The sequence below is a fragment of the Schistocerca serialis genome, chromosome 1, assembly GCF_023864345.2.
Source record: "Schistocerca serialis cubense isolate TAMUIC-IGC-003099 chromosome 1, iqSchSeri2.2, whole genome shotgun sequence".
NCBI classification, from domain to species: Eukaryota; Metazoa; Arthropoda; class Insecta; order Orthoptera; family Acrididae; genus Schistocerca; species Schistocerca serialis.
In genome coordinates, this window is record NC_064638.1 from 659,137,569 (window position 1) to 659,162,116 (window position 24,548).

Sequence of the window (24,548 nt, forward strand, 5' to 3'; positions counted from 1 at the left end):
TGTGTAAATCCACAGCAGACATCAAGTATGAGCATGGAAATCACAAATTTTGTCACCTCATTCATACTATTACATACAATCCAAAAGAAGCTGTACACACTCAACATGATAGCTCAACCTCCAGAATATACTCTACAAATTTTTCACAGTTAAAGAATAATTGTCCATTTGCAATCTGAGATAAAAACCATAAATGTAGAGAAAGGAAACCAGGAAAAGAAAAGTACTCCTCCTCATAAACCAATTGATGGCCCCAAAGTGCAATCTCGAAGCAATTTGGAGATTTTATCACAGCATAGCAGCACTAAGCATAACAAATGGCACCACATTGAGACTATGCCACCTGTTGCCCAGAAACCACCCGCAGCATCACTTGATGGGGTAAAGACACATTCCCGTTACCTGCCGTTGACCTACCTATGCAGCACTACTGCACTTTGTCACCAAATCCAATGAGTGTGGTCAACAAGCTGCACATAACAGTAATGTGTATTGCACCGTCACCTCACCAGGACAGATTTTGAGCTCCACAACAGGCAGTGCCAGATCATAAAAGGCCCAGATTTTGAGCTCACTACGAGTTCCTCTACATTTCACGGAGCTCCGCTGTAGCACGGGTGTACACTCCTTGGTGAACATTATGTATCTCTGTTCATGCCAAGCAGCTAAGTCAGTCTCTCTCTGGTACTACAAACAATCTCTTCTTGTACTGTGTGTGAGTTAATGTTGCGTTTATGTTTACAAGCTGTAAATAAATCTGGTTCTGGCTCAGCATTTCTTTATGCTTGTTGTTTTTTGTGGTTAGTGTACCTCATTGGGGTCACCAATTTGTGAGAACATTAGCCACAATAAATAACATGCATATAGAACTGCTAAATAATGACTACATTTATTTATTGCTTGTAAATATACACACAACATTTACTCTTACACTGCACAAGAACTGAATGTGTCTGATACTGCTTGTGTCTGTATATGTGCAGATGGATATGTGTGTGTGTGTGTGTGTGTGTGTGTGCGCGCGCGAGTGTATACCTGTCCCTTTTTCCCCCTAAGGTAAATCTTTCCACTCCCGGTATTGGAATGACTCCTTACCCTCTCCCTTAAAACCCGCATCATTTCGTCTTTCCCTCTCCTTTCCTCTTTCCTGATGAAGCAACCGTGGGTTGCGAAAGCTTGAATTTTGTGTGTGTGTTTGTGCCTCTATCAACATACCAATGCTTTTGTTTGGTAAGTTACATCATCTTTGTTTTTAGATATATGATACCATGGAGAGATTGACTTAGCAGCTCATGATGAATACAGACATGGTGTGTCTGTGAAGGCATCTACACTATACTCAAGCACTTCTGCTCCCTTGAGTGTATACCGAGTTTTTGAAATCTTGTTATCCTGAGTTTTTGAAATCTTGTTTTGGATTATTTCCCACTATGAAGTTTACAAGAAGAACTTAAAGTCATAGTGCAATAGCCGCTGACAGTTTCTTTATAGACAACATTACCATTTGTAGTTTGGATGTAAAAATTGTAGAAAATGGTTTAGCTGATTATGAGTACAAGGCAGTAAAAATGAGACATGTTGTTCAATTAAGTCTTGACCATGAAAGAATACTCCATAGTAAATTCCTAACCAAAAATTTGGTCACAATGGTAGAGGGAATTTATAAAGAAAAAAGTCTGGAGAGAAATTTGCCAAGCAGACAGTGCAGATAAATAATTTTAGTCTTTCTTGAATAACAATGAAATAAAATAAATTGCTACACTCCAGATAGAGGTGGCACTGAGCAGTGGACTGGCATATTAAGTGCTTTTAAAAGTAGACTAAAGATACAGAAAAACATCCAAGCACAAGTCCCACATTAACAGTCATTGTCATCTCTGGGTGCCAATGCCCAACTGTGATGAACAGCGATCCCAAGTGTTGTGGGTCATGGGGCGGTACATAGAGTGGGGAGGGGAGACATAGCGGTGTAGAGATGGGGGAAAATGCTGTAGTCTACCTGTACAAGTGTACAAGGACTTGGGGATGGGGATAAGATAGGGAGCTGTTGAATGTAGCACAAGGTGGCTGTCCCTGGGGATGGGGGGAGGGGAGAGAAGATGACAGGAATATGCAGCTGAACTGGGGTGTATCAGGTATATGTGAGACTGGATTGGGAGCAAGGAAGGAGATGCCATGGGTGTAGACAGGGCCTAGTGAAGGTTGAGGAAAAAGGAGTTATGAGAATGAAGAATGTGTTGTACATAGACTTTCCACCTGCTTAATTAAAAAATCATGTTTATTGAAAGAATTTGGATCACATAACCTGTACAATAGTTGTTGAAGTTGTGCACACTGTGTTTGGAAGTAAGCACAGTAACTGTTGGGATTCATCCTCATAACTCTGTGATTCAGCTGTCTCTTGGCCACAGTTTGGCAGTGGCCATTCACGCAGACAGATGGGTTTTTATTGGTCATGTTCAGATAAAGTGCTGCACAGTATTTGTAAGTAAGTTAGTAAACCACAAGGCTGCTTTTACAGGTGGCACTGCCTTTGAGAGTGTAGAACATGCTACTGCCTCTCATAAAAAAAGCAAAGTAAATGAGTTGTGTACAAAAATATATCTCTGAAAGAATAAAGTAAACACTTCTGAAGTGTTGTTAAATGAGAGGTAAATAAAAGCAGAGAGGAAAAAATTCAGAGACTTGAGTGCAGCTGTGGAAAACATAAAACAGTGAAGACACAGTAACCAAACTGAATGGGTGCTTCCTCACATTGGAAGGATTCATTGTGTCTGTTAGTATGCTATTTGCATGGTCACCAGATATCAATACCAAATGCAAAGGGGTCCAAAAAATGTAGACACTCTTTGATAGTTAATAGCTTTGGAACAAAATGAGGTATTGTTGCAATTTTGCATGGTAGTGTAGTCCATTGTTTTCTCAACAGATCATGATGTGCATTTTCCAGCATATGACAGTCTACATCTACATCTACATTTATACTCCGCAAGCCACCCAACGGTGTGTGGCGGAGGGCACTTTACGTGCCACAGTCATTACCTCCCTTTTCTGTTCCAGTCGCGTATGGTTCGCAGGAAGAACGACTGTCTGAAAGCATCCGTGCGCACTCGAATCTCTCTAATTTTACCTTCATGATCTCCTCGGGAGGTATAAGTAGGGGGAAGCAATATATTCGATACCTCATCCAGAAACGCACCATCTCGAAACATGGCGAGCAAGCTACACCGCGATGCAGAGCGCCTCTCTTGCAGAGTCTGCCACTTGAGTTTGCTAAACATCTCCATAACGCTATCACGCTTACCAAATAACCCTGTGACGAAACGCGCCGCTCTTCTTTGGATCTTCTCTCTCAACCCGACCTGGTACGGATCCCACACTGATGAGCAACACTCAAGTATAGGTCGAACAGGTGTTACGTAAGCCACCTCCTTTGTTGATGGACTACATTTTCTAAGGACTCTCCCAATGAATCTCAACCTGGCACCCGCCTTACCAACAATTAATTTTATATGATCATTCCACTTCTCATCGTTCCGTACGCATACTCCCAGATATTTTACAGAAGTAACTGCTACCAGTGTTTGTTCCGCGGTCGTATAAGCCTACAATAAAGGATCCTTCTTTCTATGATTTCGCAATACATTATATTTGTCTATGTTAAGGGTCAGTTGCCACTCCCTGCACCAAGTGCCTATCCGCTGCAGATCTTCCTACTTTTCTCTGCAATTTTCTAATGCTGCAACTTCTCTGTATACTACAGCATCATCCGCAAAAAATGCATGGAACTTGCAACACTACCTACTGGGTTATTTATATATATTGTGAAAAGCAATGCTCCCATAACACTCCCCTGTGCCACGCCAGAGGTTACTTTAACGTCTGTAGATGTCTCTCCATTGATAACAACATGTTGTGTTCTGTTTGCTAAAAACTCTTCAATCCAGCCACACAGTTGGTCCGATATTCCGTAGGCTCTTACTTTGTTTATCAGGCGACAGTGCGGAACTGTATCGAACGCCTTCCGGAAGTGGAGGAAAATAGCATCTACCTGGGAGCCTGTATTTAATATTTTCTGGGTCTCATGAACAAATAAAGTGAGTTGGGTCTCACACGATCGCTGTTTCTGGAATCCATGTTGATTCCTACAGAGTAGATTCTGGGTTTCCAAAAACAACATGATACTCGAGCAAAAAACATGTTCTAAAATTCTACAACAGATCGACGTCAGAGATATAGGTCTATAGTTTTGCGCATCTGCTCGACGACCCTTCTTGAAGGCTGGGACTATGGGACTACCTGTGCTCTTTTCCAATCATTTGGAACCTTCCGTTCCTCTAGAGACTTGCGATACATGGCTGTTAGAAGGTGGGCAAGATCTTTCGCATACTCTGTGTAGAATTGAATTGGTATCCCGTCAGGTCCAGTGGACTTTCCTCTGTTGAGTGATTCCAGTTGCTTTTCTATTCCTTGGACACTTATTTCGATGTCAGCCATTTTTTCGTTTGTGCAAGGATTTAGAGAAGGAACTGCAGTGCGGTCTTCCTCTGTGAAACAGCTTTGGAAAAAGGTGTTTAGTATTTCAGCTTTACGTGTGTCATCCTCTGTTTCAATACCATCATCATCCCGGAGTGTCTGGATATGCTGTTTCGAGCCACTTACTGATTTAGCGTAAGACCAGAACTTCCTAGGATTTTCTGTCAAGTCAGTACATAGAATTTTACTTTCGAATTCACTGAACACTTCACGCATAGCCCTCCTTACGCTAACTTTGACATCGTTTAGCTTCTGTTTGTCTGAGAGGTTTTGGCTGCATTTAAACTTGGAGTGAAGCTCTCTTTGCTTTCGCAGTAGTTTCCTAACTTTGTTGTTGAACCACGGTGGGTTTTTCCCATCTCTCACAGTTTTACTCGGGACGTACCTGTCTAAAAGGCATTTTACAATTGCCTTAAACTTTTTCCATAATCACTCAACATTGTCAGTGTCGGAACAGAAATTTTCGTTTTGATCTGTTAGGTAGTCTGAAATCTGCCTTCTATTACTCTTGCTAAACAGATAAACCTTCCTCCCTTTTTTTATATTAATATTAACTTCCGTATTCAGGGATGCTGCAACGGCTTTATGATCACAGATTCCCTGTTCTGCACTTACAGAGTCGAAAAGTTCGGGTCTGTTTGTTATCAGTAGGTCCAATATGTTATCTCCACGAGTCGGTTCTCTGTTTAATTGCTCGAGGTAATTTTCGGATAGTGCACTCAGTATAATGTCACTCGATGCTCTGTCCCTACCACCCGTCCTTAACATCTGAGTGTCCCAGTCTATATCTGGTAAATTGAAATCTCCACCTAAGACTATAATATGCTGAGAAAATTTATGTGAAATGTATTCCAAATTTTCTCTTAGTTGTTCTGCCACTAATGCTGCTGAGTCGGGAGGTCGGTAAAAGGAACCAATTATTAACCTAGCTCAGTTGTTGAGTGTAACCTCCACCCATAATAATTCACAGGAACTATCCTGCTTCACTACAGGATAAACTACTACTAACAGTGACAAACACGCCACCACCGGTTGCATGCAATCTATCCTTTCTAAACACCGTCTGTGCCATTGTAAAAATTTCAGCTGAATTTATCTCTGGCTTCAGCCAGCTTTCTGTACCTATAACGATTTCAGCTTCGGTGCTTTCTATCAGCGCTTGAAGTTCCGGTACTTTGCCAATGCAGCTTCGGCAGTTTACAATTACAATACCGATTGCAATTTGGTCCCCGCATGTCCTGACTTTGCCCCGCACCCTTTGAGGCTGTTGCCCTTTCTGTACTTGCCCGAGGCCATCTAACATAAAAAACCGCCCAGTCCACACCACACAACCCCTGCTACCCATGTAGTTGCTTGCTGAGTGTAGTGGACTCCTGACCTATCCAGCGGAACCCGAAACCCCACCACCCTATGGCGCAAGTCGAGGAATCTGCAGCCCACACGGTCGCAGAACCGTCTCAGCCTCTGATTCAGACCCTCCACTCGGCTCTGTACCAAAGGTCCACAGTCAGTCCTGTCAACGATGCTGCAGATGGTGAGCTCTGCTTTCATCCTCTTAGCGAGACTGGCAGTCTTCACCAAATCAGATAGCTGCCGGAAGCCAGAGAGGATTTCCTCCGATCCATAGCGACACACATCATTAGTGCCGACATGAGCGACCACCTGCAGATGGGTGCACCCTGTACCCTTCATGGCATCCGGAAGGACCCTTTCCACATCTGGAATGACTCCCCCCCCGTATGCACACGGAGTGCACATTGGTTTTCTTCCCCTCTCTTGCTGCCATATCCCTAAGGGGCCCCATTACGTGCTTAACATTGGAGCTCCCAACTACCAGTAAGCCCACCCTCTGCGACTGCCCGGTTCTTGCAGACTGAGGGGCAACCTCTGGAACAGGACAAGCAGCCATCTCCGGCCGAAGATCAGTATCAGCCAGAGACAGAGCCTGAAACCGGTTCATCAGACAAACTGGAGAGGCCTTCTGTTCAGCCCTCCGGAATGTCTTTCGCCCCCTGCCACACCTCTAGACGACCTCCCGCTCTACCACAGGTGAGGGATCAGCCTCAATGTGGGCAGTATCCCGGGCAGCCACAGTCATAGTCCGATCGGGGGATGCGTGGGATGAGCTGGCCATCCCACAGTCGTAGTCCGATCGGGGGATGTGTGGGATGAGCTGGCCGTTCCCGACAAACCCCCATCCGGACCCCCACAGTGATGCCCATGGCAACAGCCTCAAGCTGTGTGACCGAAGCCAACACTGCCTGAGCTGGGAGTGAAGGGATGCCAACTCAGCCTGCATCCGAACACAGCAGTTGCAGTCCCTATCCATGCTAAAAACTGTTGTGCAAAGAACATCTGAATTAATCTACAGAGAGCACAAACAAATCGACACAAAATTTAAACGGTTATTAAAATACAAGATTGCCTAGTAAATGTAGTAATGCTGCTACTTACGCACTTCTGACACACTGCTCAGCGGCGGAAGGAGACTACATGATTTTACACTATTCAGGTACTAAAACGCGATGCTACAACTCTCAAATACTATAATACGCCCGAAATTTATGAATTAAACAGTGCAAGTACCAAAAACACGCAAAGAAATTAAGAATTAAACTATGTAACAAATGAGTGAGCTAGGAGTATACGACTTTCTGCTGGCAGCTGCTTATCCAACGGCAGCAGGGAGCACAGTGCACAGTGCAGCTATTAATGAAGTAAGTTTGTTGTTTTAGCAATCCAAGGCCATATTGTAGTGGTACTGGAAGTAGAAAAACATGATGGAGGTACAATCGCAATGGCATAATGTGTATGGAACTCAGCTACCAACTTCTATAACAATTTATCATATTTGAGAAAGATATGAAGCCAACAATACTGTTCGGGATATGTGTAAGGAAAGGTCAGGGCAAACAAGACATCAACAAGTCCAGCTTCCAGTGCTATTGTGTTGCAACATTTTACTAGGTCACCAGTCTGTGAAACAGGGTACGTTTGAAAGCAGGGTGAGCCAACCAAGCTTATGATGAAATCTGAAAACTGCAAAGTGGAAAGTGTAATTCCAAGATCGCTGCATGCTATGAATGAGGATGACCCAGGTTGAAGGATGGAGTAGTGCATGTGGTTTGTGATGAACAGTTTGCAGGGGTGGTTATCTGTTCTCTTGAGGTGCAATTCAAACTGAACAGTACTGTAGTGGCAGCCACTGAGCCGAAAGGGCATGCAGCAGACCCTCCAGCAGCAGCTTTAGTTGTCTGATGAACACTAAATTAATTTAGTCGAGAACTATACGTGAGTGTTTTACTGTGTAGACTAGTGGTTAGAAAATTAATTGTGGTTTATGTTTTTGCACAAGTCTAATGATATCCTCGTGTAGGGTGGCTTCCTAGTGTAAATTTTCCCTCCATCAGACTGCCACCTCGCCCACCATGTGGCTCAGTTGAGTAAGTGACTGTTGACTACAGGCTCAATACTCAGTGTAGCAGTAGCCACCAAGCAGAGAGGATGAGCAGCACCACCGCCAGCAGCAGCAGTTGTCTGATAAACAGTAAATTAATTTAGTCTTTGTTTTTTTCAAATTCTTCTGCAACGAAGTGAACTCAAATGTATGTATTTTACTGTGTAGACTTGTGGTTGGAAAATTAACCGTAGTTTTTGTTTTTGTGTAAGTCTTGTGAATATCGTTATGTAGAGTGGCTTCCTAGTGTAAATTTTCCCATTGCCAGAAGCTCTGTCATGCCACTAAGTTTTAATTTAGTGCTAGTAGACTGAATACTGTTTAGATCAGTGCATTCTAGTTTGAATATTCATCTTGTGCAGTAACTTTTTGAGAAATAGGATTTCTAATAACAGGTACCTGTAAATACATCAACTTCAGTAGAGAAATTTATTTCTGTGTAACAGCTTGTGGTCTCAGAATACAGTGAGAAATCTACACAGCAATTTTTAGCATTGCTTTGTTCTCCTTTGGTATATTGTGTATATCTTTCAAACTCAATAGTGCCATTTGAGATCTTGCATCTATTTTGTACACAGTATGATATGGCTAGGGACTGTGCTTGTTGTGAGCGGACAAAAGGAGAGTTGTCTGCTGTCCATAAACAGCTGGAAGCTGCATTGGCTACCTTTGACAAGCTTCTAGCTAATGCTCAAAGTTGCGGTGATGGGAATCCCTCGGTGACCTGGACGTTGCTGCGGCTTCTGATACACAACATTTGACCAGTCTGTCCTCACTCCAGAGTGGGTGGCAGACGGTGGTGGGTTTGGATTTCACTGGGCAGAAGGTGAAAGAGGGAGCAGGCCGTGCAGCTGGCTCCCTATGTCTTAGCAACAGGTATGAGGTGCCATCCAGTGTTGATGATTACTATGAGCTAGCACAGGATGCCTCTCCTGTTGGGCCAGTTGTCAATTATCCTGACCAGCCCGGACAAGTACAGAGGGTGGATATGCTTGTCATTGGGATCTCCAATGTTGGGCAGGTGATGGAGCCCCTCAGGGAGATACCAGGCAAGATGGGAAACAATTCCAGTGTGCATTTGGTGTGTTTGCCAGGAGGTCTCATCCATGATGTGGAGAATGCACTGCCAGTGGCTATCGAGTGCACTGGGTGCAACCGACTGCACATAGTGGCACAAGTCAGCACAAATGATGTCTGCCCCTTGGGTTCTGAGGCCATTCTTGGCTCCTGTCAGCAACTGGCTGATTTGGTTAAGGCAACTAGCAATGCACACGGGGTGCGGCTAAGCTGTCTATCTGTAACATCATACCGACAGTTGACCGTGGTTCTCTTGTTTGGAGCAGAGTCTAAACCAGAGGCTCAAATGACTCTGTGAGAGTATCGGATGTAAATTTCTTGACCTCCGCTATTGGGTGCAGAATTGTTGGCTTCCCAGTAATAGGCCAGGCATGCATGACACGCAGGAAGCAGCTACTAGGGTAGCAGAGTACATTGGCATGCACATGGGGCTTTTTTGGGTTATAGAAACCCCCTTCCCCCCCCCCCCCCCCCCCCCTTCGGTTCAAAGATGATTTTCCTGTTAAATCAGCCATAGTGACCTCAGAGAATCTTGGTCCTCACAGATCAGAGACAGAAATGGTTAATATGATTTTAGTAAACTGCAGGAGCATCCAAGGAAAGGTCCAGAATTAGTATCACTTACTGAAGGTTATAATGCACACATAGTATTGGGAACAGAAAGCTGGTTGAAACCGGACATCAATGACAATGAAATCCTAAGTTCAGATTTGGATGTTTATTGTAAGGATAGGTTAGTCACGAATGGTGGCAGATTGTTTATTGCAGTAAAAAAATTCAATAAAATCCAGCAAAGTTATCATGGATTCCAAATGTGAATTAATCTGGGTAGAACTGAGTATCAAAGGACAGTCAAAAATGGTGATTGGATGCTTTTATAGACCACCTGGGTCAGGATCTGTAGTTGTAGAGTGCTTCATCCAGAGTTTGCAGAGTATCATTACTAATTTTCCTGATCATGATGTTGTAATAGGGGGTGACTTCAGTTTGCCACGTATGGATTGGGAGTGTTATGCCATCAGAACTGGTGCCAGAGACAGGGAGTCATGTAGCATTGTGCTGGATGTCTTGCTCAAAAATTACCTTGAACAGATGGTTAGAGAACCAACTTGTGAGGGTAACGTCTTAGATATCCTGGAAACAAACAGACCTGAACTTATTGAATCAGTCAACGTAGAGGAAGATATCAGTGATCATAAGACTGTGACTGCATTTATGCCCATGTGTACTACAAGTAATGTTAAGAAAGGTAGTAGGATGTATTTGCTCAGCAAGGGTGACAGGATACAAATTTCAGAATATCTCAGCCATCAGCATCAAATATTCTGTGATGAGGACGAAGATGTGGAGAACAAATGAAAAAAATTCAAAGGCCTTGTTCAATATGCCATAGACAAGTATGTTCTGATAGATGGGAAAGATCCACTGTGGTTTAATAGCCATGTTAGAAAAGCACTATGTAAACGAAGTGCACTTCATTTCAGATTCAAGAGAAGTAAAAACCTAGCTGACAAACAAAAGCTGAATGAAGCAAAAACGAGCATAAGGAGAGCAATGAGAGAGGCATTCAATAATTTTAAAAGTAAGACATTGTCAACCAACCTGAGTTAAAACCCTGAAGAGATTTTGGTCATATGTAAAATCAGTAAGTAGGTCAAAAATCATCTGTTCATTCCGTCAGAGATCACACCAGCACCGAAATGGAAGATAATAGAGAGAAGGCCGAAATACTGAATTTGGTCTTCTGAAGTTGTTTCACAATGGAAGTTCGTAACACTGTCCCTCCTTTCAATCATTGTATGATCGTCAAAATGGCAGATATTGAGATAGCCAATTGCAGAACTGAAAAGCAGCTACAATCACTTAGTAGTGGAAAGGTGTCAGGACCAGATGAGATACCTATAAGTTTCTATACAAATTATGCGAAAGAACTTGCTCCCCTTCTAGCAGTAATTTATCGTAGATTACTTGAGCAATGAAAGGTATCGAATGACTGGAAAAAAGTATAGATCATTCCCGTTTTGTTTTTAAGGAAGGCCGTAAGACAGATCCACATAATTATAGACCTATATTGTTGACATCAATCTGTTGTAGAATTATGGATCATGTTCTATGCTCAAAAATTATGACATTTTTTGAAAATGAACATCTCCTCTACAAAAACCAACATGGATTTTGCAAACAGCTCACTCTGTTTCTCCATTAGATCCACAGCACAGTGGACAAAGGCGCTCAGGATGATGCCGTGTTCCTTGATTTCAGTAAGGTATTTGACACCATCTTGATTGCTGTTTAATGAAAAAAATGTGATCTTACAGAGTATCGGAGCAGACTTGCGATTGGGTTCAAGACTTTCTTGCAGATAGAACTCAACATGTTGCTCTTAACAGAACAAAATCAACTGATGTAAAGGTAATATCCGGGGTACCGCAGGGGAGTGTGGTAGGTCCGTTGCTGTTTATAATATCTAGTGGAAAGCATCAGATGCTCTTTAAGGCTATTCGGAGATGATGCAGTTGCCTATACCAATGTAGCAATGCCAGAAGGTAATAAGAATTTGCAGAACGACCTGCAGAGAATTGATGAATGTTGCAGGCTCTGCCAGTTGACCCTGAAAGTAAATAATTGTAACATATTGTGCATACATAGGAAAAGAAATCCACTTCTGTACAGCTACACTATTGATGACAAACAGCTGGAGACAGCATCTGCTGTAAAATATCTAGGCATAACTATCCATAGTGACCTTAAGTGTAATGATCACATAAAACCGATAGTGGGAAAAGCAGATACCAGACTCAGATTCATTGGTAGAATCTTAAGGAAATGTAACTCATTCATGACAGAAGTGGCCCGTAAGGTGCTTGTTCCACTGATTCTAGAGTATTGTTCATCTTCTAGGATCCTTATCAGGTACGACTGATAGAGGAGATAGAGAAGATCCAATGAAGTGCAGCACATTTCATCACGGAATCGTTTAGCTGTCAAGAGAGCATTCAGGGATGCTAAACAAACTCCACTGGCAGATGTTACAAGACAGGGATTGTGCATCATGGAGAGGTTTATTATTGAAATTTCGGGACAGCACTTTTCAGGAGGACTCAGACAACATATTATTTCCCCACACATACGTCTCACTTATTGACCACAAGGAGAAAATTCGAAAAATTAGAGCTAATACAGAGGCATATCAACAGTCATTCTTCCCACGCACTATTTGCGAGTGGAACAGGGTTGGAGGGATCAAATAGTTGTACCGAAACTACTCTCCGCCACACACCATCAGGTGGCTTGTGGCGTATGATGTAGATGTAGATGTAGATGTAGATGTAAACTGCTACAACTGTGTGTACTGAGCTCTTGAAAATCCTCACATTCTAGTGGACAAACATGTTAATCTACTGGGTGTTAATGTGTGTTGTGATCAGTCATCATGCAGTTTGATTGTCCCATTTTGCTTTGAAGTACTGTGACTAGTGAGGTGTATCTTCATATGCAGCAAACATCCATTTTTCCTGCCATCTGAGAGGTGTTTGCAGATTTTAGCTACTACCAGATGGTGCTCTGCTTCTTTACCACAGAGACATGAGAGCCTACTTAGATGAAAATGTATGTGGATAATGGATACGTCAAAGAGGAGCTGTTGAGAACCCACCATGGTCTCTGGACCTTACACCTCTTCATTTCTACTTATGGGGGACCTAGAAAAATGAAGTTTATCAACAGAAGCAGTCTACACTGAACGAGCTATGAGAAACCATCAAAGCATCCTATGTGGATTTTGCATCGGCAACAATGACAGCCATAGTTCGGTCTACAGTTCAGCAGCATTGACATTGTTTGGCTGTTAATGGAGGGTCATTTTGAGCACACAAAATAAATTTACCCAAGTGCAAGAATTATAATGGTACATCAGTTTGTTCCATTAATATTGACTATCAAAGAGTTTCTACAGTTTTCTGGAACGCTCTGTATATAGCCTCTCAGGAGATTATAAAAACCATTACATCACTAAAATCAAGTAATTCTAGTATGACAGCAATTCTCACAGATTACTAAAATCATATTGCAACCCTGAAGCCATATTTTTAATTAAAGGGGGCTTCATTGCTGTTATAATGTAAACTTTTGTTAGATTTCTTGTCTCTTTTTACATGTTCCCCTGGCAGAAAGGGTTGATGTGGGAAAAGGACATCATCTTCCCACACAGGACTGCTGGATTACAGGTGAGATCATGGGGCATTAATCAGTATGGTGTGGACTGGAAGTATTGTACTCTTTGGAGTATGGGAGTATGAAGTTTATTCCATCATCTAACATCTAATTGTGGCCTGTTGCCATCTCAGGGCTTCTGGATCAATGTCTGCCAGGTCATATATATATACACACACACACACACACACACACACACACACACACACACACACACACACACACTCCTGGAAATTGAAATAAGAACATCGTGAATTCATTGTCCCAGGAAGGGGAAACTTTATTGACACATTCCTGGGGTCAGATACATCACATGATCATACTGACAGAACCACAGGCACATAGACACAGGCAACAGAGCATGCACAATGTCGGCACTAGTACAGTGTATATCCACCTTTCGCAGCAATGCAGGCTGCTATTCTCCCATGGAGACGATCGTAGAGATGCTGGATGTAGTCCTGTGGAACGGCTTGCCATGCCATTTCCACCTGGCGCCTCAGTTGGACCAGCGTTCGTGCTGGACGTGCAGACCGCGTGAGATGACGCTTCATCCAGTCCCAAACATGCTCAATGGGGGACAGATCTGGAGATCTTGCTGGCCAGGGTAGTTGACTTACACCTTCTAGAGCACGTTGGGTGGCACGGGATACATGCGGACGTGCATTGTCCTGTTGGAACAGCAAGTTCCCTTGCCGGTCTAGGAATGGTAGAACGATGGGTTCGATGACGGTTTGGATGTACCGTGCACTATTCAGTGTCCCCTCGACGATCACCAGTGGTGTACGGGCAGTGTAGGAGATCGCTCCCCACATCATGATGCCGGGTGTTGGCCCTGTGTGCCTCGGTCGTATGCAGTCCTGATTGTGGCGCTCACCTGCACGGCGCCAAACACGCATACGACCATCATTGGCACCAAGGCAGAAGCGACTCTCATCGCTGAAGATGACACGTCTCCATTCGTCCCTCCATTCACGCCCGTCGCGACACCACTGGAGGCGGGCTGCACGATGTTGGGGCGTGAGCGGAAGACGGCCTAACGGTGTGCGGGACCATAGCCCAGCTTCATGGAGACGGTTGCGAATGGTCCTCGCCGATACCCCAGGAGCAACAGTGTCCCTAATTTGCTGGGAAGTGGCGGTGCGGTCCCCTACGGCACTGCGTAGGATCCTACGGTCTTGGCGTGCATTCGTGCGTCGCTGCGGTCCGGTCCCAGGTCGACGGGCACGTGCACCTTCCGCCGACCACTGGCGACAACATCGATGTACTGTGGAGACCTCACGCCCCACGTGTTGAGCAATTCGGCGGTACGTCCACCCGGCCTCCCGCATGCCCACTATACGCCCTCGCTCAAAGTCCGTCAACTGCACATACGGTTCACGTCCACGCTGTCGCGGCATGCTACCAGTGTTAAAGACTGCGATGGAGCTCCGTATGCCACGCAAACTGGCTGACACTGACGGCGGCGGTGCACAAATGCTGCGCAGCTAGCGCCATTCGACGGCCAACACCGCGGTTCCTGGTGTGTCCGCTGTGCCGTGCGTGTGATCATTGCTTGTACAGCCCTCTCGCAGTGTCCGGAGCAAGTATGGTGGGTCTGATGGGTCTGACACACCGCTGTCAATGTGTTCTTTTTTCCATTTCCAGGAGTGTGTGTGTGTGTGTGTGTGTCTATATATATATATATATATATATATATATATATATATATATATATATATATATATATATATATATATATATATATATATATATATAAACAAAGATGATGTGGCTTACCAAACGAAAGCGCTGGCACGTCGATAGACACACAAACAAACACACAAAATTCAAGCTTTCGCAACAAACTGTTGCCTCATCAGGATAGAGGGAAGGAGAGGGAAAGACGAAAGGATGTGGGTTTTAAGGGAGAGGGTAAGGAGTCATTCCAATCCCGGGAGCAGAAAGACTTACCTTGGGGGAAAAGAGGACGGGTATACACTCGCACACACGCACATATCCATCCACACATATACAGACACAAGCAGACATATTCAAAGACACAGAGTTTTGGCAGAGATGTCAGTTGAGGCGGAAGTGCAGAGGCAAAGATGTTGTTGAATGACAGGTGAGGCATGAGTGGCGGCAACTTGAAATTAGCAGAGATTGAGGCGTGGTGGGTAACGGGAAGAGAGGATATATTGAAGAGCAAGTTCCCATCTCCGGAGTTTGGATAGGTTGGTGTTAGTGGGAAGTATCCAGATAACCCGGACGGTGTAACACTGTGCCAAGATGTGCTTGCCGTGCACCAAGGCATGTTTAGCCACAGGGTGATCTTCATTACCAACAAACACTGTCTGCCTGTGTCCATTCATGCGAATGGACAGTTTGTTGCTGGTCATTCCCACATAGAATGCGTCACAGTGTAGGCAGGTCACTTGGTAAATCACGTGGGTGCTTTCACACGTGGCTCTGTCTTTGATTGTGTACACCTTCCGGGTTACAGGACTGGAGTAGGTGGTGGTGGGGGGGTGCATGGGACAGGTTTTACACCGGGGGCGGTTACAAGGGTAGGAGCCAGAGGGTAGGGAAGGTGGTTTGGGGATTTCATAGGGATGAACTAACAGGTTACGAAGGTTAGGTGGACGGTGGAAAGACACTCTTGGTGGAGTGGGGAGGATTTCATGAAGGATGGATCTCATTTCAGGGCAGGATTTGAGGAAGTCGTATCCCTGCTGGAGAGCCACATTCAGAGTCCAGTCCAGTCCCGGAAAGTATCCTGTCACAAGTGGGGCACTTTTGTGGTTCTTCTGTGGGAGGTTCTGGGTTTGAGGGGATGAGGAAGTGGCTCTGGTTATTTGCTTCTGTACCAGGTCGGGAGGGTAGTTGCGGGATGCGAAAGCTGTTGTCAGGTTGTTGGTATAATGGTTCAGGGATTCCGGACTGGAGCAGATTCGTTTGCCACGAAGACCTAGGCTGTAGGGAAGGGACCGTTTGATGTGGAATGGGTGGCAGCTGTCATAATGGAGGTACTGTTGCTTGTTGGTGGGTTTGATGTGGACGGACGTGTGATGCTGGCCATTGGACAGATGGAGGTCAATGTCAAGGAAAGTGGCGTGGGATTTGGAGTAGGACCAGGTGAATCTGATGGAACCAAAGGAGTTGAGGTTGGAGAGGAAATTCTGGAGTTCTTCTTCACTGTGAGTCCAGATCATGAAGATGTCATCAATAAATCTGTACCAAACTTTGGGTTGGCAGGCCTGGGTAACCAAGAAGGCTTCCTCTAAGTGACCCATGAATAGTTTGGCGTACAAGGGGGCCATCCTGGTACCCATGGCTGTTCCCTTTAATTGTTGGTATGTCTGGCCTTCAAAAGTGAAGAAGTTGTGGGTCAGGATGAAGCTGGCTAAGGTAATGAGGAAAGAGGTTTTAGGTATGGTGGCAGGTGATCGGCATGAAAGGGAGTGCTCCATCGTAGCGAGGCGCTATGTATATATATATATATAAAACAAAGATGATGTGACTTACCATAAGAAAGCGCTGTCAGGTCGATAGAAACACAAACAAACACATACATACACACAAAATTCTAGCTTTCGTAACCAGTGGTTGCTTCATCAGGAAAGAGGGAAGGAGAGGGAAAGACGAAAGGATGTGGGTATTAAGGGAGAGGGTAAGGAGTCATTCCAATCCTGGGAGTGGAAAGACTTACCTTAGGGGGAAAAAAGGACAGGTATACACTCACACGCACACACATATCCATCCGCACATATACAGACACAAGCAGACATTTGTAAAGGCCTTTTTTGGGGGGAGTGGAGCTGGAAGTGGGAGACTGAGTAGATGGGAGAGACTGGGTCTGTGTGCAATGAGAGGAGGTTGAGGTTTGCTGGAAAGGTTGTGGAGGGTGCGTGAATTGCCTTTCCGGAGGTGGGAAACCAGGAGATTGGATAGTTTTTTGAGGTGGAGGGCGGCATGCTATTCTAATTTGCGGTTGGCCTGTAGGAGGATGCTCTGAACAGCCGGTGTGGATGTGGGAGAGGAAAGATTGAGGACTTTTATTAAGGATAGTATTTGACGGGTGTGTTCATTGGCTGAGTTGATGTGTAGGTGAAGGTTTAGGTGGGTGAGGGCAATGGATTGTTCAGTTTGGAACTGGTATAGGGACTGATGGGAAGAAGGGTTACAGCCAGAGATGTGAACTTTAAGTGTGAGGCCTTTGGGGGTAATGCCAAATGTCAGACAAGCCTGAGAAAATAAAATATGGGAGCGTAATCTGGCTAGGGTGAAGGCATGTTTGCGGAGGGAATGAAAATAAAACTTAATGGGGTCATTGTGGAGATGTTGTGAGGGTGACATGGCATTAGAAGGTGGAAAGTGTAACTTGAGGCTGGAATGAAAATGAAAATATATGGGGAGAGACAAAGGTGAACTAGAAAGCAACTGGAGATCTGGTGTGAAAACAGTCAAAAAAGTGTTGGTTAAAGCTGAGCTATGTTGATCCTGTGGTGAACTTGGGTTGGTAAACAACGATGTGCACAAAGGTTAGGTGGTTGTGTTGGCGCCAAAACACGTTAAAGGGTGGAGAAATTTGGGAAAATTTCGAAAAACCTGCGTGTAAATGTATTAAAAGGAGTGGTTTTGTGGTGGCAGATTATGAAAATGAGGCTAACAATTGTCTGACGAAGAAATAATGACGTTAAAACCTGTGGGAAGCGGCTAAAAATGATCAGTGATGTGGAAAAAATGGAAATGGAAATAAAGCGAAAGTTGTTAGAAGTAGCCGAAATGGTTGTTTCATAGGTGGAAGGAACTGTTTGTGAACTGGAAACGGTGGATTTTATAGCAGCGGTAGCGTTGAAAGCGGAAAAATTTTTTTGGTTATGGTTTGGAAGTGGGTTACGTATTATTGAGTATATATAGGCGGGATAAAATTGTATGGTAGATTACGGTAAAAAGGAGGAGGTGAATACAAAGTGAAGCTACTTGCAAAAACAGAAAGAGAAAGTAAGATGACAGAAAAGATTTCGAAATGCAACAGTGACAATAATAAACGTAATAGTTGGGTTCAAATTAATGATATGAATATAATAGAGGGAAACATTCCACGTGGGAAAAATATATCTAAAAACAAAGATGATGTAACTTACCAAATGAAAGCATTGGCATGATGATAGACACACAAACAAACACAAACACACACACAAAATTCAAGCTTTCGCAACCAACGGTTGCTTTGTCAGGAAAGAGGGAAGGAGAGGGAAAGACGAAAGGATGTGGATTTTAAGGGAGAGGGTAAGGAGTCATTCCAATCCTGGGAGCAGAAAGACTTACCTTAGGGGGAAAAAGAACAGGTATACACTCGCACACACACACATATCTATCCGCACATATAAGACACAAGCAGACATTTGTAAAGGCCTTTACACATGTCTGCTTGTGTCTTATATGTGCGGATGGATATGTGTGTGTGTGCGAGTGTATACCTGTCCTTTTTTCCCCCTAAGGTAAGTCTTTCTGCTCCCGGGATTGGAATGACTCCTTACCCTCTCCCTTAAAACCCAGATCCTTTCGTCTTTCCCTCTCCTTCCCTCTTTCCTGACGAAGCAACCGTTGGTTGCGAAAGCTTGAATTTTGTGTGTGTGTGTTTGTGTTTGTTTGTGTGTCTATCAACATGCCAACACTTTCGTTTGGTAAGTTACATCATCTTTGTATATATATAGCGAGAGAGAGAGAGAGAGAGAGAGAGAGAGAGAGAGAGAGAGAGAGAGAGAGAGAGAGAGAGAGTCAACTTCTGAGTAAATCATCAAAATAGTTTTATGCCTTTCAATATTCATTAAAAATTTATTATTCTCATCTTGTGTGGACAAATCAGTAATTTCAAATTACTAACTAACCCCAAAAAAAATTCTGATCTCCTAATAATTTTGGGGTAAAGGTATCTGAGATCAGATGTGAAACTGTTCCCACACTGACTGAATGTTTTGTCATTTGAGGATGGAATATGACATTTCTACAAAAAACTTTCTTGGATCACAGACAAAAAAGTGCAGATAACAGGATAACTCATCCTTTTCATAGCAAATCTAGCAATAATGGTAAAATATAAATTATTTTATATTGTTTGTAATGAAGAAACCACAAGTTTGTTTGTTTAGTGTAAAGCTGAAAATTGGTTATATATTTTCAAAGGAAAATAAGTTGAGCAAACTTTTAAATAACTACTCACAACAAATAAGAAGAGCCCACTCCACATCTCTGATCATTTCTGTCACTGTTGTCTGTCTATTTACACATTGCCTAATATCTGATTTCATTAGAGTTGAATAGTTCTTCCAATTGCCACTAAAATGCACTAACACCAGTTTCACTTGTTTCCTCTCTAGTGGTAATGCCTCAAAAACTGACCAAAAAATTTAAAAGGGCAGTTTCTTAGTCAATAATATCAATTTAACAACATTTTCTCTGATTTATCTTCATGGTGCCAAATGCTTCCTCATAGAAATATTTTGAAACTTTCCTAGAGAATGCTGTACCAAGAAATATCCAGAGGTGAGCCTCTACTGGGAGTGAATCCATACATGGGGTCCACAACAAGCAACTTCCCAACATTAGAAGTAGAACGTACAGTGCTTGGTGAGAAAGGTATACTAAACAGCTTCCATCTCAGTTTATTTTCATTTCTTCATAGAAGTGGGAAAACACAAGATCAGATTTAGGTGCATGCTACAAATAACTGTTAGAAAGAGATGTTATTATAAATAGGTTGGAATTTAATTAAGGTATCAACTCACCATATGCTTGAGGCATTAAATTATTGGTGTGCACATAATAAAGACTTAGAATGCCCTTGATTTTTGTTGTCCTGTTGTCTTCAGTTGCATGTAGTATTAAGCAGATAATTTTGAGGTTATGCCTATCTGTATACCACTGAAAAAAATAATAATGCCATAAGTGTTTCACCTTTATTTCTTGAAAGGCATCATCAGTGGCAAGGTTTAGAGACCATTTTGCTATATCCACTGCAGTACTGCTGAAGTTTGAGAGAACAGTTATGTTTGTATTCTCAGAGCTGTGCTAGTGAAATTTCAAAAGGCTGGAAGCAGATGAACATCTTTAAAACCAGCAAAGCAAACGTACATGTAGATCAGCATGCACGGACCTTGCCACTCATGATACCTTTTAAAAAATAAAAACATGATACAGGTAAATGAAACTTCTTTTATACTACACGTGCCTCTACTCATTATGTTTTGACCTCCACATAAACGCTTAATGCAGGTAATACGCTTCAACATTTAAATCACTGCAACACATGCACCCCTGGTAACACACAAAATATGGAGAGCCAGTATTCAATCTCTTGCCACATATCCTGCAACATGTCTGGTGTGATGCCAAACGTGTCTCTGATGCATTGTTGCAATGTCACAGTATCAGGAACTGCTGTTTTCTACACAATATCTTTCACATATCTTCAGAGGAAGAAATATAAGGGAATAATGCAAGGTGCTCTCGTGGGCCATTGAAGTTGGTTGTCTTTGCCAATCCACCTGTTGGGAAAGGTTTCATTAAGAAAATCACCAACTTCCAGACTTCAATGAGGGGGAGTGCCATCTTGCTGAAAGATGATAGTCTCTCACGTGCTGTAGCAGGGGAGTGGCATAATTCACCAACATGTCTAGGTAAACATATTCACTTACATTGCTTTGAAGGAAGAAAATTGGACCGGTCACTCAATCACCACTCGATTACCCACACCACACCTTTGGACTGTCCTGAATGTGTTCTCATATGATATAAAAACTTTCTGATTCCCACATCCATACATTGCATTTAACTGAGCCACAAACATGGAATGTAGCCTCATCAGGAAAACACACATGCTTCAAGAAATCATTGTCCTGTCTTTTCCATTTGTTTTATGATTAATTTGACATCAGATGCTTTCTTCCAATAAAGGGACACAAACTTTCGCTGCACAGTAACCAGTGATTAGTGATTTGGTTTCTGTTAGCCACACATCGCCTTGAGCATTCTCCTGGGTGAAAGTCATTTTTACAATATAGCTCACACAGTGCTCCTTGTGCCAAAGTGTTGAATGAGACAGAGCTGTACAGAAACTTTATGAGTTCTGTAGAACTGTAACCAAAAAATAAATAAAATCATATAAAAATTTTAGCATCATAAATATAATTAATATTTGATCTTGCCATCAGGCCACACATTTATGGACACCCTGTATGTGTGCTATGATAAAATTGTTTTTTTTGTTTTTCAGTTGCACATAGATGGACATAACCTAAAAGTTATCAATGTTGCTGATCTTTTGTATGTATCATTCTTCAGAGCCAATGGAATATGCACACACACACACACACACACACACACACACACACACACACACACAGAGATATATATATATATATATATATATATATATATATATATATATATATATATATATATATATATATAAAAAACAAAGATGAGGTGACTTACCGAACAAAAGCGCTGGCAGGTCGATAGACACACAAACAAACACAAACATACACACAAAATTCAAGCTTTCGCAACAAACTGTTGCCTCATCAGAAAAGAGGGAAGGAGAGGGGAAGACGAAAGGAAGTGGGTTTTAAGGGAGAGGGTAAGGAGTCATTCCAATCCCGGGAGCGGAAAGACTTACCTTAGGGGGAAAAAAGGACAGGTATACACTCGCACACACGCACATATCCATCCACACATACAGACACAAGCAGACATATTTAAAGGTCTTTAAATATGTCTGCTTGTGTCTGTATGTGTGGATGGATATGTGCGTGTGTGCGAGTGTATACCTGTCCTTTTTTCCCCCTAAGGTAAGTCTTTCCGCTCCCGGGATTGGAATGACTCCTTACCCTCTCCCTTAAAACCCACTTCCTTTCGTCTTCCCCTCTCCTTCCCTCTTTCCTGATGAGGCAACAGTTTGTTGCGAAAGCTTGAATTTTGTGTGTATGTTTGTGTTTGTTTGTGTGTCTATCGACCTGCCAGCGCTTTTGTTCGGTAAGTCACCTCATCTTTGTTTTTTATATATAATTTTTCCCACGTGGAATGTTTCCTTCCATTATATTGATATCATATATATATATATATATATATATATATATATATATATATATATATATATATATATATATATATATATATATATGGTCTTTAAATATGTCTGCTTGTGTCTGTATATGTGTGGATGGATATGTGTGTGTGTGCGAGTGTATACCCATCCTTTTTTCCCCCAAGGTAAGTCTTTCCGCTTCCGGGATTGGAATGACTCCTTACCCTCTCCCTTAAAACCCACTTCCTTTCGTCTTTACCTCTCCTTCCCTCTTTCCTGATGAGGCAACAGTTTGTTGCGAAAGCTTGAATTTTGTGTGTATGTATGTGTCTGTTTGTGTTTCTATCGACCTGCCAGCGCTTTCGTATGGTAAGTCACATCATCTTTGTTTTTAAATATATTTTTCCCGCGTGGAATGTTTCCCTCTATTATATATATATATATGAGTTGTTTGTTACCTTCAGTTCTTCTATTATGTATAATTCACCAAAGCCTTTCCATTACCATATACTTGTATGGAGAGTTGTTTGTTACCTTCAGTTCTTCTACTATATATAATTCACCAAAGCCTTTCCATTACCATATTTATAAGTTGGGATTTGAATTCCAAGAGTAAAAGTGTGGCTTAGCTTTGGTGTCATAAGACAGTCCCAAACGTAAGGACAAAATAGATAAACTAACATAACATATTACAAACCTGGTGGAAATGAATGGAAGCACAGGAGTGTGTTGCCAGAGGTCTCCCAGTCATCAACAGAAAGCTGGATGTCATATTGTAAGAGGTCATTGTGATTATAGTGCTAGATGGGACTAGCCCCACAACATGAGGCAGTTGAAGGAATAAGGAAAGACAGTGTGTGTCAATCAGTTAGCAGTTACAGTGCACCATAGTGGCGTTCTTCATTATAACATGGCCCAGAGACAACATCTGGGTGATTTCACTTGGGGAAGAATCATTGGGGAACTGGAGGAAGGACAAAGGGTGACGAGTGTGGTCCAGGAGTTTGCCATTGTTCACAGCATTGTTTCATGTACATGCCAAACCACAGCCACTGTTGCCTAAAGGAGAGGAGGTGGTCAGCTACAGCAGCAGGTGACTACTATGTTGTGCAAAAAGCAAGAAGGAACTCACATCAAACAGAGGGTTATTCCAACCACATTTAACAGGGCTGCAGGGCATGCTATCTCCTGCTCCCCCAGTGGAATGGCAACTGTGTAATGGTGGTCTCTTTGCCTGACAATCAGTACATTGTGTTATGTTGACAGCTGCACATTGGTGGCACCATTAATGAAGATAACAAAAGCAATGAAGAGTGGGATCATTTGCTCTTCTAGGATGAAAGTAGATTCAGTCTGCTTAGTGATCATGGATGTATCCTCATCTGGTGAGAGATGGGAACACATAATGCACCCAGGAACATCATCAAACTGATTGTTTTGATGGTTTAGGTGTTATGTTGTGGAGAGGCATAATGTAGCATGGGCAGACTCACCTCCAAATCTTTGACCGTGGTATGCTCACTAGCCAACATTAATGCGGCACTTTACTCCTTCACCTTGTGTTTCTTTTCAGAGGTGCATTTGGCCCAGCCTTGATTTTTACAGATGACAAAGTGCGAACAGTGCAGTAAGAGTAGCTCTTGCAGACAAATATTCAGTGGATCGACTGTCCTGCCGCTTCTTTGACAATCTCACTGTGCAGATGTGGGATGAATTGGGGAGACACAGTGCAGAATGTCCACGTGCACCAATGACCATCCAGCAGCTGTTAACCATGCTGGTGGAGGAATGAAATACCCTTCCACAAGAACTTCTTGCCATGCCTGAAACCAGCATGAAAACACATTGCAAAGCATTCATTGCCATCAATGGTGCCCACATATGCTACTAAAAACTATGCCCCACCTGTCTTAATTCCAGGGGTGACTTCAGTGTAATTATTGACTTTGAATAAAAATGTCATTTATGTTTATCTCATTGTGTGATTCTTTCAGCTACCTTCTGTATTATACTCTAGCAGTTCTTTCTACATATGGCTCAAATTTCATCCAGTTATTTTATTTGGCAGTGACACATCATGCAAAGACTTCTTTCATACTAAAGTTTTGCACAATAGTGTTATTTTCTGATAGTGTCAGTACTATGACATCTGATTAAAATAGAAAATGTAACCATTGTTGCTAATTACCACAT

The 24,548-nt window shown here is 42.8% G+C and overlaps 1 protein-coding gene across 1 annotated transcript in view; it reads left to right on the top strand.

Moving 5' to 3' along the window:
- LOC126479317 (TBC1 domain family member 19) overlaps positions 1-24,548 on the top strand; it is a 192,907-nt gene that overhangs the window by 49,276 nt on the left and 119,083 nt on the right. The window contains exon 6 of the mRNA XM_050103774.1: positions 19,786-19,906. Within this exon, the coding sequence (XP_049959731.1) occupies positions 19,786-19,906 (121 nt within the window). The remainder of the gene's footprint in view (positions 1-19,785; positions 19,907-24,548) is intronic.